At 38.3% G+C, this 17,878-nt stretch overlaps 1 protein-coding gene across 1 annotated transcript in view; it reads right to left on the minus strand.

Moving 5' to 3' along the window:
• ADGRG4 (adhesion G protein-coupled receptor G4) overlaps positions 1–17,878 on the minus strand; it is a 145,433-nt gene that overhangs the window by 88,524 nt on the left and 39,031 nt on the right. Inside the window, 2 exon segments of the mRNA XM_081564014.1 lie at positions 6,559–6,687; positions 6,690–7,172. Coding sequence (XP_081420140.1) covers positions 6,559–6,687; positions 6,690–7,172 — 612 coding nt within the window.

Here is a 17,878-nt window from a genome sequence, read left to right on the forward strand (position 1 = left end):
GTCCGGGAAGATCCAACATGCCGTGGAGCAGTTAAGCCCGTGTCCCACAACTATTGAGCCTATGCTTTAGAGCCCACAAACCGCCAACTACTGAGCCTTTGTACTGCAACTGCTGAAGCCCACACACTCGAGAGCCTGTGCTCTGCAACAAGAGAAGCCACCACGACGAGAAGCCCATGCACTGCAGCTAAAGAGTAGCTCCCACTTGCCACAACTAAGAAAAATCTGCACAGCAATGAAGACCCAGCACAGCCAAAAATATAAATAAATAAATAGATAAACTTTTAAAAAGCAAATCCTTAAAGGTTACATATTGTATGATTCCATTTGTTAATGTTTTTGAAATGACAAAATTTTAGAGACAGAGGACAGATTATTTGTAGTTGTCAAAGTTTAGGGATGCGAGAAGCAGAGATGCAGGGAAAGGGAGGAAGGTGGGCGTGTTTATAAAAGGGCAACATGATGGATCATTGTAGTGTTGAAACCATTAGCCATTCTGTATTTTCACTGTGGCGATGGACACACAAGCCTACATAGGTGATAGAACTGCATAGAACTTAATACACACACACACACACACACACACACACACACACACACACACGAATGAGTACAAGTAAAACTAGAGAAATCTGAATAAGATCAGTGGATTGTGTCCAGGTCAATATCCTGGTTGTTATGCCATAGCTTAACAAAACGCTACAATTGGGGGAAACCGGGCAAAGTGTGCAAGGGATCTCCAGCTACATGTGAGCCTACAGTTATCTCAATGAAAATTCATTAAAAGAAGCAAATGCAAAAGTCCACACCCTGCAGGCAGTTGAACAATAACTGAATGTCCATTTGTACTGGAGAGACCACAGAAGCCATGGAGAGTGGCCTCCGTCTTTGACCAGCTTACGAACGTGTTTCGTCTCATTCACCGTTTGTGAACAAGAGATCACTTGTGCAAATGACCTGCATGAGTTTTGCTGTCTCTGTATGTTAAAGTGGTGATAATCCATAGTAATTCATAGGGGCCTGTGGACTTAATTGCCATTTGCTCCTTCACTTTAGACCAAATTGTATTATTGTAACCATTGGAGCTAGAGGACAGAGGTATGGAATAGCTGAATATTCATGAGGCATTTTGTTGCGGATGTACCTGCCAAGAGAATATTAAGTAGAACATTTGCTAAGGTACCAAATTCTGCTTGTGATTTGGGTATATCACCCTATATTAAATCTTTGAGTTTTTCTAGACCACATTTTGCATCTGATTTTTCTTTCAATCACGACCTCTGGAAATGTAATTCAGAGTGTGTTTATTAGATTTGTGAGAGATAATGGTGACCAGAAACTGTCACAGACATATCTGCCTATGGGGTAGAAAAAATACAAAATGAGCATCTTTAAGATGATGAGGAAAAAAAATTGTTTTCAAAATGGTGTCTGTATTTAGTTTCCAGGCAAGGACACAAAAAATGAAACCTGCAATAGAGGGAGAGATAGGCTAGAAGTTTCCATCTGTAAATCCATAGACGAATGTCACTCTGTGCAGGAGAATACAAATAAGGAGGTTTGAACGAACTTCAAACAGCCCTTGCTTATCTTTCATGATGAAAAATGAGTATCACACAGAGAATTGATGTACAGGGGCAAAACCAAATCGCCTTTTAGCTAGAAGAGTCCATCAGAGCATCCTATCAGAGCTGATAATTGGATAGAAGGCTTAATAGTGGGCCAGACAAATGTCTTAGATAGTACATAAACTAGATACTCAATCTCTGCATATTTTAAGAATGGTTGGCTCATAAAGTAATTCAAAACAGCTGAAGCATTAGATTAATTAACGGGCTTCCCTGGTGGCTCAAACAGTAAAGAATCTGCCTGCAATGCAGGAGACCCTGGTTCGATCCCCGGGTCGGGAATATCCTCTGGAGAAGGAAATGGCTACACACTCCAGTATTGCTGGAGAATTCCATGGATTAATTAATAAATCTTAGCAAATCAACAGCTTCATGCACACAAGGACCTTATGCTTTGATACAGGGTAGATTTTGCAGAATTGACTCAATTCATGTTACTTTATTCTTTTCCAAGAAGGGATTTCTCAAATGCATTAACTGAGTGATTTAATCTACATACCTTTAGGAAGACTCTTCACCTTCATACATTCCCAAATCAGAACATATCTTTGTTGGATCATGTGTCTGAGCTGAGATTAGGAAATTATGTTCAACATACCTAGAGAGGAATTTTAGCTTGTGATCAGTCCCTAATTGTCACTTCAAGAAATTCCTGTCACCATCCACTCCTTTTAAAAATACATTAGACTTTTGTCATATCTAAAGCCTAGAAACAACTTAGAAGTCCTTCAAAGGGAGTCATTGAATAAATTATACCATAGCTCTATTCTATATAATCAGAAAGCCCTATATTTTCTGATATTGAAATATATCCAAAATATACTATTAAATGTAAAAAAAAAACTACAGAGGACTATGCTTATGGTCATGATCTCAAATGTGAAAAAGAAAAATGAAGAATATTTACACTGAAACACAGTTTTAAATTGTTTCTGCAAGGATATATAAAAAAATTAATCATTACTTTCAGGGAGAAGCACTTGGGCTAAGGGATTGAAGTGAAAGGAGACTTTTACTTTGTATCTTTATGCATTGTTTGAATTTTAGCCATGCATGTCATTACTTTTAATTTAAAAACTGAATCAATTTTAGTGAATAGTTAAATTAATAAAATAACTAGCAAAAATGGTAAATCAATTTAAACTATAAAAGCTTATATCTTTTTGTCTTGAAATTGTACTTTTAATCATGTGTCTTATGAAATTACAAGCCCATGTATACCAAGATGTGTGTACAAGAAAATTCACTGTAGTATTATTTGTAACTGCAAAGAGTTGGAAGCAATTTAAATGCCCATTGACGGTGAGTTAGTCAAATAAATTATAGTACACCTATACAATGGATATATTAATATGAAACCCCAAAACGAATGAGATGGATATACTACTAAACATCTGATGTGTCTATCATATTAAGCTAAAATAAATCAAATTGTTAAACTACGTGTACATATGCGTATATTATTTTTGTTTTTTAAACTATACACACCCATTACACCCTTGCAGACACACACACACGTTTTAAATCCACAGGAAAAAAATTCTAAAAGAAAAATGACACCTCTGTGGAGAGGATGCAGGGTAGATTTTACTGTATACTTCATGTACTTCTGTATTATTTGAGTTTACTTTATTCACAACAATATGTATTGCATTTATATTATTTTTAAATAAAGAGATGCTTTAAAACTACTCTAAAACGAAATTACTAATGATTAGCACCTTTTCCTTGATTATTATTTTTTAAATAATAAACACCTTTATTAAAATCATCTCCTTGTTTATTTCTGAGATATCTACAACTACAATGAATACTTGTTTATTAAACTCAGGTAGTGTTCATGGTTTTCAGCAAATGTTCCCCCAAAGCTTTGTTCTCATGAATATATAAATATATACATATATAATTTATGAGTAAATAGATTTATTGAAAATTATAACCTAGCAATATGCTCATTACAATTTATTTTTGAAAGGCCATAATCTTCCTATGGAACATAAATAGCAATTTATTAGGCAAAAGCTGAAGCTAGACATGTAGTAACCACTCCTATTTATTCAGATAATTGCCCTCTTTTTTCCAGATGTCAGACAGCAGCATGGAGGTAGAAGAAATTCTGTGGTGTTACAGTTCCTTCAGTGGGGAGCAGGCAGTGATCCTAGCTGATAACCAGGTAGGTTAGCAGCAGCAGCGATTCGCTTCAAAGGAAGCTCCTAAGACAGTGTCTCATAACATTTTGGGGGGCCACAGGCTCCTTTGCGATAGTCCTGCAAGCTGTGGAGGGCGAAAAGAACAGCTTTGCAACAGGACAGATCTTTGTTCAAATCCCTGCTCTGCTACTTATGTGATGAGTGACCTTCAGCAATTTATTTAAACTCTCAGAGCCTCTCTTTCTTCATCCATAAAGTGCCTGGCACACAGCAAGGACTCAGTAAAATGCAGCAATTATGTTATTTTAGAATATGATGAAAACTACAGACTGTCCTTGGGGGGAAAAATTCACCTTACATTTTTAGCATGATGCATACCATCTCAAGGGCTTTGCTCACCCATCAAAGCCATTCTGCACCTCAGGTTAGAAACCCCTGGTCTAAGGTTTGAAAAGAACATTTGAAGACACCAGAATAATAAAAATAACATTTTCTACTCCTTTTACTGTTATTTAGGTTGTATTTTCTTTTGCTTGTTCATTGTATTGGATTATTTGTATATTATGTCCACCAGGACTTAATGAGAACAAGAGGATAGATTGTACATTAAAAAGTGTACAAAGAGCAAAACGAATGAGGGCCATCTAACACTTTATCACTTCAGTTAGATTTAGTCATTTACCAGCAAAGTGTAGGAAAGACCATTGCCATTCACTGGCCAGATTAGGCTTTCAAAGACCACCGCTAAGTATATGGATTTAATAGAGCCATACTTCTGGTTCCTTCCATCAAAGATAAAGTTACTTGAAACTGCTTTGAGTGAGCTGTTCAGGCTTAACCTACTAGTCCCTAGCTCAGTTTTTGTACGCAGAGCCAGCCTGGACTTTTCGCTTTCATTTTGAAGCCTTCACAACAGAGAAAAACCAAATGTCTTCATGTAGTAGCTCAAAGGAATAGCTCTCCTGTTTCTTTGCATTAGTCTGAGCTCAAAGAGATACAGAAAGCTTCCGGAATGTGCTTCTGCCATTAACTCAAACAGCATCCAGACCATTGATGAAAATCTATCTCCAGAGTCAGTAAGAGCCCTATTAGGCATGGATATAGCCCCTAATCCCTTGCTACCCCCTCCTAAATCCTTAAGAACAGTAAATAATATTCCTCTAAGAATAAATGAACATTTCAGGAAATGAGAAAAAATTCTATCTGGATGCTGTTACCAATGACTTCGCCCACGCTTTGACTGCTGCTAACAATGATGGAGAAGATTGGATTTGAGAAGTGGGGTCATCCAGAGAAAAACAACCTTAAATTTCTTCCTTATAACTGGAAAGAAATACATGTGTAGTTCCAAAAACCCAATTTTCTTACAAGAATTTCATTCCAAGTGGTTCTTCCACATCACCATTGCTTTCAAAAGAAAAATTAATTGGTTTACCAATACTACATGTTATTTTTATTATTCTGGAGACTGGGGTTCTTTGGTAAAATGGGTGAGTCTTGGGCTGAGTGGGAAAAGTACAAGATGAGCCTGTAACACTAGTATTGTGCTAGAAACTAAGGCAGTACTCAGAAAATAATGGGAATGTGTCAAAAGGACACAAGAGCCGGATTGAAGGGCTCTCACTGACCAAATCTGGGCCAATCTGAGCATGAAAATAAATGATAGCAACAGATTGTAACCCATTGAATAAACTAAGAGTCCATGAGTTCATGCTGATATAAACATATAAACAACCAGAGGAATAAATAAGTAAATGTGGAAGAAGAAGACACTCTTCCTCACAATAGAATACTAACTAATAAATATGGAAAAATGATGGAGTTCTAAAAATCATCAATTTGTAGTCATTATAATAATAAGTGATTGAGGCATGAATCATCAATAGATATAAAACTACTGAGTGAAAATTTAATAAGAACAGGATATTGACATAGTTTCCAAATATCTCCCAGGAAATTACTTAATTACAAAGGAGAAAAATAGTAACTTTGCAGTGGAGAAATCTAACAGTCATTATCAGAATCAATTGATCAAGGTTACCATCAGCAGTAATGAGACCAATTGGCATCATGAAAGGCAGGGAAAGACAAAGGATCTGTTCCAGATAGAATCTATAAAGACTCATAACTAAATCAAATGCATCATCTGAATTGGATCCTGGACCAAGTAAAACAAGAGAAATTATTAGGACAATTGGACAAATTTGAATATGGACTATGAATTAGATATTAGTATTGTATCAGTGTAAAACTTCCTGATTTTGACCACAGTACTGTGGTTATGTAAGAGAATTTCCTTATTCTCAGGGAATTACACACTGAGATATTAAGAGGTTGAAATGAAGTCTTATATCTGCAACTTAATCTCAAATTATTAAGAAACAATTTGTGTGTGTATGTGTGTGTGTGAGAGAGAGAGAGAGTGTGTGTGTGTATGGAGTGGGGGAAAATAAGGAGAGAGATAAAGAAAGAAAGGGAGAAAGGGGGAAAGATAAAACATATGAGGAAATTGGAACAGTCAGTGAAGCTGGGTAGAGAATATATAGAAATTTTTCATTCTATTCTTGTGATTTTTCTGTAAGCTTGAAATCATATCAAAATACAAGACAGAAAATAATATTTGCATTAAGTTAAAAGAAAAATGACAAAACTGTGGCAACCTTAGGCCCCTCTGAGGAAGACAGAACCTGAGCCTAGGAGTGGGTTGTTTAGAGTAGTGAACAGAAGAGTTCTGTACCATCACTACCCTTGCTAAGAAAGACAATTCATCAGTTACTCACAGCAGCGCAGTTTCACATCAACAGTTGGAATGATCTTGTTGACGAGCCAAACATCTTTTTCCCAACTAACCACATTTCTGCTCAGACACTACAGAAACTCTTCATTTCCCAGGATGTGGTCCCAGAGTTGAAGTAGCACAAGCTGTTGGTGAACCTAGGAACCACGCCTTGAACCTGGTCATTGCCTTTCTTGAGAAAATGTCCTAGAACCAGAGTCCCATTAGGCGCTAGGTTTTGTGGTTGATCCATAATTACGAGTATCCTTTTCTTAATCAGGAAGCGCTGTAATCTGTCTTTCACACCATTCCATACCAAGCATACTGTGTACCACTGAAATGGAATCAGGTGGTAACGGATGTGAAAGGTCTTGCCAAAGTTGTACACAATTAGCTGCTGATGATCTCCCGAGAGTCCAAGTTCTATGTCTTCTATGCCCAGAAAAGTATTATTAGTAATGTAGGAGAAAGCCATCCAATCACTCGATTTGACACTCACAAATCGCAGGTCAAGGCATACTGTGAATTGACTTAGTTCAGGAATATTGTTGGTCAGGCTTACATATGTGTCGGCTTTGCCATAAAAATCCAGCCTTTTTCCTTTCAGTGAGAGTGCATCTGTCCACATTTGGGGGAAGCAAAAAGAAAAACAAATGAAATTTCAGTAACAACAAAAAAAATCAATTTTAACATCTTCCTTAGCCATAGAGTCAAATCCAGATTGTACAAGACTATCATGAGTCAACACTGGTGCACATAAGCCCAAAGAGTAGATATTTTTAAAAAATCTCTATTTGACATGTAACTTTATTTTGGCAGAAGAGCTTCTTCCTAATTATATTTAGCCTGGGATAGTATGAAAAGTTAGATTAGTGCTCCCAGAAGCCACAGCACACACCAACTGAACAATTTGGGGGAGGGGGCAGTTAGAAGTTTGTGGCTAGTGGTGGGGAGAGGCCAGGAAAAGGCAGCTTGGACTTAAAATTTGCTGCACATAATACTCACTCACACACTCAAAAGATGACCATTTCCATCTACCTAACTGCCTTATTATATTCACACTGCAACAGCAATTTATTTCTCCAATGCCTTTTGCTGATCCAAATTACCTGATTTATTCTGCCTCTAGAGATGGCTTCTCACTGAGGCACTGACAGAGGCCTGAAGAATGGACAACACTGGAGCTGCAGGGCTTCTGTTTGCATTCAGGAGGGGTGCAGTGGCACTGCCCAGAGTGCAACCTGATTCTCTCCTACCATTTCCTCACTAAGAGGGCTGCAGCAGCTTTAAGAGGCTCAAGATGGCCATGGACCTGGTTACCAATGACTCTGGAGTCAGACGACCTGGGTTGGAATCCCAGCTCTGACGCTCTTCAGGTAGATCACTTTGAGCAAGTAACCCAACCTCCCAATACATCAATGTTTGCTTCAGTAAAATGGGAATTTAGGGCCACAATGTTGCATGAATGCAAAACCCAGGGCCACCACCAAATAAGCCTCCTATCAGCCTTACAAGATTGACTGAGGATTAAGTGAGACGATGTGTGTTCTCAGACATTAGTGAAGGACATGTGCATTGGTCCAGTCTTTGGGCAGGCAATTTGGCAGGATCTATGAAGGATAGAATAAAGGACAGAAATGGTATGGACTTAACAGAAGCAGAAGATATTAAGAAGAGGTGGCAAGAATACATAGAAGAATGGTACAAAAAAGATCTTCACGACCCAGATAATCACGATGGTGTAATCACTCACCTAGAGCCAGACATCCTGGAATGCGAAGTCAAGCGGGCCTTAAGAAGCATCACTATGAACAAAGCTAGTGGAGGTGACAGAATTCCAGTTGAGCTATTTCAAATCCTAAAAGATGATGCTGTGAAAGTGCTGCACTCAGTATGCCAGCAAATCTGGAGAACTCAGCCGTGGCCACAGGACTGGAAAAGGTCAGTTTTCATTCTAATCCCTAAGAAAAGCAATGCCAAAGAATGCTCAAACTACCTTACAATTGCACTCACCACACATGCTAGCAAAGTAATGCTCAAAATTCTCCAAGACAGGCTTCAGCAATACGTGAACCGTGAACTTCCAGATGCTCAAGCTGGATTTAGAAAAGGCAGAGGAACCAGAGATCAAATTGCCAAAATCTGCTGGATCATCAAAAAAGCAAGAGAGTTCCAGAAAAACTTCTGCTTTATTGACTATGCCAAAGCCTTTGACTGTGTGGATCACAACAAACTGTGGATAATTCTTCAAGAGATGGGAATACCAGACCACCTGACCTGCCTCTTGAGAAATCTGTATGCAGGTCAAGAAGCAACAGTTCGAACTGGACATGGAACAACAGACTGGTTCCAAATCAGGAAAGGAGTATGTCAAGGCTGTATATTGTCATCCTGTTTATTCAACTTATATGCAGAGTACATCATGAGAAACGCTGGGCTTGAGGAAGCACAAGCTGGAATCAAGATTGCCGGGAGAAATATCAATAACCTCAGATATGCAGATGACACCACCCTTACGGCAGAAAGCGAAGAAGAACTAAAGAGCCTCTTGATGAAAGTGAAAGAAGAGAGTGAAAAAGTTGGCTTAAAACTCAACATGATCTGAGAAAACTAAGATCATGGCATCTGGTCCCATCACTTCATGGAAAAGAGATGGGGAAACAATGGAAACAGTGACAGATTTTATTTTGGGGGGTTCCAAAATAATTGCAGATGGTGACTGCAGCCATGAAATTAAAAGACACTTGCTCCTTAGAAGAAAAGCTATGACCAACCTAGACAGCATATTAAAAAGCAGAGACATTACTTTGCCAACAAAGTTCTGTCTAGTCAAAGCTATGGTTTTTCCAGTAGTCATGTATGGATGTGAGAGTTGAACCATAAAGAAAGCTGAATGCCAAAGAATTGATGCTCTTGAACTGTGGTGTTGGAGAAGACTCTTGAGAGGCCCTTGGACTGCAAGGAGATCCAACTAGTCCATCCCAAAGAAAATCAGTCCTGAATATTCATTGGAAAGACTGATGCTGAAGCTGAAACTCCAACACTTTGGCCACCTAATGGGAAGAACTGACTCATTTGAAAAGACCCTGATGCTGGGAGAGATTGAAGGCGGGAGGAGAAGGGGATGACAGAGGATGAGATGGTTGGATGGCATCACCGATTCGATGGACACGAGTTTGAGTAGGCTCCGGGAGTTGGTGATGGACAGGGAGGCCTGGCGTGCTGCAGTCCATGTGGTCCCAAAGAGTCAGACACGACTGAGCAATTGAACTGAACTGAACTGAACTGAGCTGAACAAAGATATTTATTGCAGCATTGTTTGTAATTGAGAAAAAAATAGGAAAATCTCTATGTTTATCAAGAAGTTAATTGTCATCTGTATACAATGGAGTCATAAAACAAAGTAGGTGTATAGAGTCATGGAGAGATTTCCAAAGTTTACTATTATGTGAAATGGGAGTTACATAAATGGCAGAAAGTATTATCTGTGTGCCAGATCCCATTTCAAAAATAAGAGAAAAATATGTGTGCTGGCAAACACTAGAAAAAATCTGAAAGAATATACACCAAACAGATAAGAATGAGTATCTTTAGGTTTGAGGGTTTAGGGGGATTTTTACTTTCTATGTTATTTATTTCAATAATGTTTGCCATCTTTATAAATAATGCATTACATTCCTAATCAGAAAAAAGGTGGATGTGTGGATAAATGATAGATAGATAGAAATCACTTGTGGCCATACTTGAGGTTCTGCAGGCAGAGGTAACTTCTGCTTGTGTGTGTATGTTAGTTGCTCAGTCATGTCTGACTCTTTGCGTCCCCATGGACTGTAGCCCGCCAGGCTCCTCTGTCCATGGATTTCTCCAGGCAACAATACTGGAGTGGGTTGCCATTTCCTTTTCCAGGGGATCTTCCCTACCCAGGGATTGAAGCCGGGTCTCCTGCATTGCAGGCAGAATCTTTACCATCTGGGCTACTTTGAGCAGAAGTGTGGTGTAGTGAAATTCATAAAGGCCAGATTTAAGCCCCAGTTTTAACCCTTCCCTAGCTACATGAACATGGGAAATGAATGCAGGTAAAAGCATTTAAATATTTTAAAATTTTTTATTAAAGTATAGCTGATTTACAATGTTGTTTAGCCTCAGGTGCACAGCAAAGGGATTCAGATACACACACACACACACACACACACACACACACACACACATATATTATTTTCCAGATTTTTTTCCATTATAGGTTATTATAAGATATTGAATATAATTCCCTGTGCTATATGGTTATCTATGCTGTATATAATAGTGTGTGTATAGTAGTGTGTACATGTTAATCCTAAATTCCTAATTTATCCCTCTCCCATATGAAAGCTTTTAAGACAGTATCTGGCACATAGTGAGCACTATATGAATGTTAAATAAACTAACATCACTTCTCTATGTCTTGTTCCTCCATGGTAAAACAGGAGGAATAATGACCTACCTGGCAGGGATGTTATGAAAGTAGATGCAATAAGTAACAAGTTCAGGCAATAACTAACGCTTCGGTCACATATGTGAGAAAGTTGATCAACTGCAAAGCCCCATATAAATGTCAGCTGCCCTGTTTGCCATTGTCATTATCAGAGGTCTCTTCTCCCACCAGCTCTTTTGCGCCCTCACACATGCAAGCACATCCACACTGAGCCCTTTCTGCAGCCTCCAGGCCCCAATCAGGGCTCCAAGGAGGCTGGGCTGTGATGAGGTGGGACAGGAGCTTTGTCCTTCTGTTTGGCGAGCCAACCAGCGTTCTCTGCCGGGCCTCTGCAGGGCCTGCTTCAAAGCCACTTGTGTCTTTGCATATGATTAACTATCCACTGCAGATGTCTGCTTGGATGCTGCCATCTGTTCCCTGGCAATTTTCAAGTTCAAATTGCATGACTGCTCCCGTGAAGCGTGTTCTCTCTTGATTTGGCTCCTCTGTGTCTCTTTGCCTCTACCCTCTGTTTCCTTTTATTTTGAATTACATTTATTGTTTCTCCCACTTTAGGAAAAGAAGTGTTTTTTTTCCATTATAAAAGTGATACTGTACATGCTTTTTAAAAGAAAAAAATGGAAAGTATTAGAAAGTAAAAAGATAACAATGTCAGCCAGAGTCCCACCACCCAGAGACAACCACTGTAAACATTTTACAATATTTGCTTTGTTCCATACATGGTTTTTTCTTGTTTCTATGTGACTGAGACCATGTTGTGTGAAAAATGTGGTTCCCTGCTTTCCTCACTTAACATTATGACATATGTGTTCTCCATGTTAGGAAAACCCTATCATAAACCTCATTTCAATGACAAAGTTACAGCCACCAGGAGTGCCAGGCACCACTGTATTGATAAAACACATATAACATAAAATTCACCATTTCACTCATTTTAAAGTGTACAATTCAGTGACATTTAATACAAATGGTGTACAAACATCTCCATTATCTATTTCCAGAACATTTTCATCACTCCCAAAGGAAACCCTGTACCAATTAAGCAGTCACTCTCCTCAGCTTGGCCCCTGGCAACTACTAACCTGCTTTTTGTCTCTGTGGATTTGCTTATTCTAGACATTTCATACAAATGAAATCATACAATGTGGCTTTTTGTGTCTGGCTTATTTCACTTAGCATAATGTCTTAAAGGTTCATCTATGTCATAGCATGTGTCAGTACTTCATTCTTTTATATGGCCGAATAATATTCCGTTGCATGGGTATACCACATTTCAAATATTAATTAATCTATTAATGGATATTTGGGTTGTTTCTACCTTTTGGCTATTATTAATAGTGCTGCTATCAACATTCATGCTATTTGTTGTGCTTGAACATGTTTTCACTGCTTTTGTGTGTATACCTAGGAGTGGGTCATATAGTAATTTTATGTTTAACTTACTGAGTAACAGCCAAACTGTTTTCCACTGGCAATCTATGAGGGTTCCAACTTCTTTACCTCCTTGCCAACCATTGGTTTCTGGGGTTTAAAAAAATATTATAGCCATCCTTCAGGATGTGTGTGGCATCTCGTTGTGAGTTTGATTTGCATTTCCCTAGCGACTAATGATACTGATCATCTTTTCATGTGTTTGTTGGCTATTCACATATCTTCTTTGGCAAAAAGTCTATTCAAGTCTTTTGCCCATTTTTTAAACTGGGTTGTCTTCTTGTTGTTGAGTTGTAAGCACTCTTAATGTATTCTGTGTACTAGGACCTTATGAAATATGTTGAAATATATGACCTGCATATATTTCCCCTTCTGTAGGCTCTTTTTTTCTTTTTCTTTTCTTTTTTGGCCATGCCATGTGGCATGCAGGATCTTAGTTCCCTAACCAGGGTTAGAACTCATGTCCCCTGCAACAAAATTGCAGAGTCCTAACCACAGAACTACCAGGGGCTTCCCAGGTGGTGCTAGAGGTAAAGAATCTGCCTGCCAATGCAGGAGATGCAAGAGATGCAGGTTCGATTCCTGGGTTAGGAAGATACCCTGGAGGAGGACATGGCAACTTACTCCAGTATTCTTGCCTGGAAAATTCCATGGATAGAGGAGCCTGGAGAGCTACGGTCCATGGGATTGCCAAGAGTCAGGCACAACTGGGCAACTGAGCACAGCACAGCAACCACTGAACTGCCAGGGAAGTCTCTGTAGGCTGTCTTTTAACTTTCTTGAAAATGTCTTTTGATGCACTAAAGTTTTTAATTTTGATGAAGTATAATTTATCTATTTTTCTTTTGTTCTTGTACTTTTGGTGTCATTTCTAAAAATCTACTGTAAAATCTACTTCAAGGTCATGATGATTTACCTCTATGCTTTCTAATAAAGATTTTATAGTGGTAGTTCTTATATTTAGCTCTTTCATCCATATTAATTTTTGTATTTGGTATGAACTTCATTCTTTTACCTGTGTTTACATGTATTTTTATGTATACATGTTTATATATCCAGTTTTCCCTTCACTTTTTGTTGAAGATTACTTTTCCTCATTGAATGGTATTGATACCCTTGAGACCATTCAATGAGGAAAAAGTAATTAATTGACCAGATGTGTATGGGTTTCTTTCTGGACTCTAATTCTGTTCCATTAATACATGTCTATCCTTATGCCAATAATGTATTGTCTTGATCATTGTAGCTTTGTAGTAAGTTTTTAAATCAGGAGGTATGAGTCTTCTAATTTTGTTCTTTTTCAAGGGTGTGTTGCCTAGTCAGTGTTCCTTGCAATTCCATATGAATTGTGGGATCAGTTATTCCATATTTGTAAAAAAGAGCATTGGAATTTTGATAGGGTTTGCATTGAATCTAGAGATCTCTTTGGACTATATTGCTATCTTAATATTAAATCTATAAACATGGGAGCTTTTCCATTTATTTAGGTCTTCTTTAATTTATTTCAGCAATGTTTGTAGTTTAAGTGTAGAAATCTTTCACCTACTTGGTTAAATTTATTCCTAGGCATTTTATTCTTTTAGATAGTATTGTAAACAAAATTGTTTTCCTAATTTCATTTCAGATGCTCATTGCTGGTGCATAGAAATACCAGTAATTTGTGTATGTTGATATTGTATCCTGCAACTTTGCTGAATTTATTTGCTAACTTAAATATCCTTTTTTTTATTCCTGAGGATGCTCTTTATGTAAGATTATATTATCTGTGAATATAGTTTTACTTTTTCTTTCCAGTTTGGATGTCTTATTTCTTTTTCTTGCCCAATTGCTTTGACTAGAACTTCCAGCATAATGTTGAATAGAAGTGGTGAAAATGGATATTCTAGTCTTGTTCCTCATCTAGAGGAAAAGCTTTCAGTTTTTCACCATTAAATATGATGTTCACTATGGGGTTTTCATAGATGGCCTTTACAAGTTGAGGAAGTTATGTCCTATTTCTAGTGTGTTAAATGCTTTTATAATGAAAGGGTGTTGGATTTTGCAAATACTTTTTCTACATCAATTAATATGATCATGTGTTTTTTCCCTTCAATCTATTCATGCAGTGTATTGTATTGATGCATTAATTTTTATATGTTGAACCACCTTTGCATTCCTGACATAAATTCCACTTGGTCAGGGTAGATAATCCTCTTAATATGCTACTGGATTTTGTCTGTTAGTATTTTGTTAAGAATTTTTGCATGTGAGACAGGGTGCTTAGGGCCAGAGCACTGGGATGACCCTGATGGATGGGATGGGGAAGGAGATGGGGAGGGGGGTTTAGGATGGGGAACACATGTACACCCATGGCTGATCCATGTCAATGTATGGCAAAAATCACTACAATATTGTAAAGTAATTAGCCTCCAAGTAAAATAAATTAATTAATTAAAAAAAAGATTTTTTGCATCAAAATTCACATGGGATATTGATCTGTAATTTTCTTTTCTCAGGATGTCTTTATCTATCAGCTACCATTTTAAAACTCTCTAGCAGATTGATATAGCAAGATTCTGCCCCAGGTCTTTCTCTGGCAGAGCCTGAGGGAAAATAATATTCTTGCCACAATAGTTACTCAGTATGTAATTTTGTTTTTTGCTAAATTCCAAAGCTGTTTGCCTGATGATGCCAAGTCTAAGCAATTTTTAAGCAGAATTGAATTCACTGAGCATTAAACAATGCCAGTTTCCTCCAGAAGGCTCCTGCTTTTTATTATCTGATTTTCAAGGCAGTAGTATAACTGGAGCCTTGGCCCTTACTGCCAGTTTCCAGTGCCCAGCATAACGGTTGGCACATAGTAGGTCCTTTATTGCTTTTTACTGAATATAATGGTTGTGCCCTGTATTAGGGTACTGAGTTGGAGACTAACAAGTGGGTAGGTGGAGGGCTGTCCATTGTGCAAAAGTTATCAGCGACGTGGTTGAAGCATCTGGCATAGGATGACAAATTCTGAACTACAAACTGAACTTGTGTGCCCTGCACTCTGTCTTAGAAAACCTTTGGCAAAATATCAGGAGAGAGTTCGCTCTCCCTATCAGACCCCAAAAGTAACAAATACATTCATTGTAAAAGTCAGTGAGGGAATTCCTTGGCAGACCAGTGGTTAGGACTTGGTGCTGTCACTGCTGTGACCCAGGTTTAATTCCTGGTCGAGGAACTAAGATCCTGCAAGTAGCACAGCCAAAAATGAATAGATGATAGATAGATAAATATATAGATAGACAAATTTTAAAAAATAAAATAAGTAAAAGTCAGTGAATAAAAAGTTTAGAATTCGAGGGACTTTCCTGGTGGTCCAGTGGTTGAGAATCCACACTTCCACTGCAGGGGGCACGGGTTAGATCCTGCCAAGTTGGGGAACAAGATGCTACATGCCATGTGGCCACACACAAAAAAGTATTAGAACCCTAAGAGGTAGATAATCAGAATGATTTTTTTTCAGCAAAGTCCCTTTATTTTCTGAAGACAGGATTAGTAATCATCAGATATATTCTATACTTGCTTTCCTGTACTTTCTTGGTAAAGACTCTCCTTGAAATGTTAAAGTGTTTCAAAGGTTAGGGGACTGAGATTTCAGAAGCGCTGCTCTGCATCATCTTAGGTGGAGTGGACAAATGGGGTTCCTCCCTGGCCAGGCACTGTGGGCATGACCTGGTCACTGTTTCTCCCCTATAAAGTAACCTGCTTTCCTCTACTTTATGCAAGAGTTCTGATCCAGAGACTCTGACGGAGTGTCTGAGTGGAATAAGTTGCCAGGGAGCTGTAAGCAAAGTATCACAAACAACAGAAATGTATTGTCTCACAGTTCCGGAGGCTAGAAGTCTGAGGTCAAAGTGTAGGCAGGGTCGTTTCCTTCTGAGGCCCCAGAGGGAAAAATCTGTTCTTGGCCTCTCTCCTAGTTTCTGGTGGTTTACTGGCAATATGGGGTGTTCTGTGGCTTCTGCTACATCACCCTAATTTCTGCCTTTATCCTCACATGGTCTTCTTCTTGTGTGCCTGTATCCAAATGTCCTCTTTGTATAAGGACCACCAGTCATATTGGATTAGGGATCCATACTACTACAGTGTGACTTCCTCTTTTTAATAATGTACTAATTACATTTGTAATGACCCTATTTTCAAACATGGTCACATTCTCAGGTGCTGAGGGTTAAGGCTTCAACATATGAATTGTGGGAGGGATACAATTCAACTCATAATACTGCATAAGGCTCAAAGCCCAGCTAAACCACCTGGCAATACCTCCTGTCCTAGGAGGGGGAGGAACCAGAGCTGATTTGAGGGAAAGGGCTCCCTAGAGTCGTTGGCTGTACCAATCCTGTAAAGAATCTGCCAATTCTGAAAGTGAACATTCTGCCAAGGTTATACCATGCCTGCCTCAACAAAGGAAATGTCATTACTCATAAAAGGGCTCTTCTGGCTCTTAGTACCCAAATCTTTGCAAAAGAATATCCAAGAGCATTGAAAAGTTTAGTAGACCAGCCTTGGCTGTCTAAGTAGATACAGCAGATACATGCTTGATACTGTGGAGCTCCATTACCCACATCACTGTGGCCATCATATAAACAACAATCCACATGATGATGGCTACTGCCATCCACTGCCTGTACTTCCCTCTGGTCTTGTGAGTAACCAACTATTCTCTAGATAAACCCTTGTATACTGTTTGTGAGATTGCAAATTGGTGCAGTCACTATGGAAAACAGTGTGGAGCTCCTCAAAAAACTAAAAATAGAGTTACCATATGAGCCAGCAATTCCACCGTCTGGTATATATTTGGAAAAAATGGAAACACTGATTAGAAAAGATACATGTACCCGGTAATCAAAGTAGCACTATTCACACAGCCAAACTATGGAAGGAACCTGTGTCCACTGACAGATGAACAGATAAAGAAGATGTGGTACTTATGGTACTATTTCCAAACTGAACCTTAACACTGATAGAGCTTAATAAGGCAAAGTTATCCTGACAATGTTGGTATTACTAATATTTTGATATTATTGACAATAATATTTTATATAAGTATTAATATTTTAAAAAAGATATATATATATATACACACATATAGACACAATGGAATATTATGCAGCCATAAAAGGAATGAAATTCAGCCACTTGCAGCAACTCAGATGGACCTAGAGAATATTATGCTTAGTGAAATAAGTCAGACAGAGAGAGATACAGTATGATATCATTTATACATGGGCTCTAAAAAGTAACACAAATGAATGTATATGCAAAACAGACTCACAGATATAGGAAATAAACAAGCAGATATAGGAAATAAACAAGATATAGGAAATAAGGGATAATATAGGAGTAGGGGACTAAGAATTACACATTATTATGTACAAAATAAGCTACAAGGACATATTTT

This window comes from Giraffa tippelskirchi, chromosome X, assembly GCF_054371585.1.
Source record: "Giraffa tippelskirchi isolate mGirTip1 chromosome X, T2T-mGirTip1v1.2.pri, whole genome shotgun sequence".
In the NCBI taxonomy this organism is placed as follows: Eukaryota; Metazoa; Chordata; class Mammalia; order Artiodactyla; family Giraffidae; genus Giraffa; species Giraffa tippelskirchi.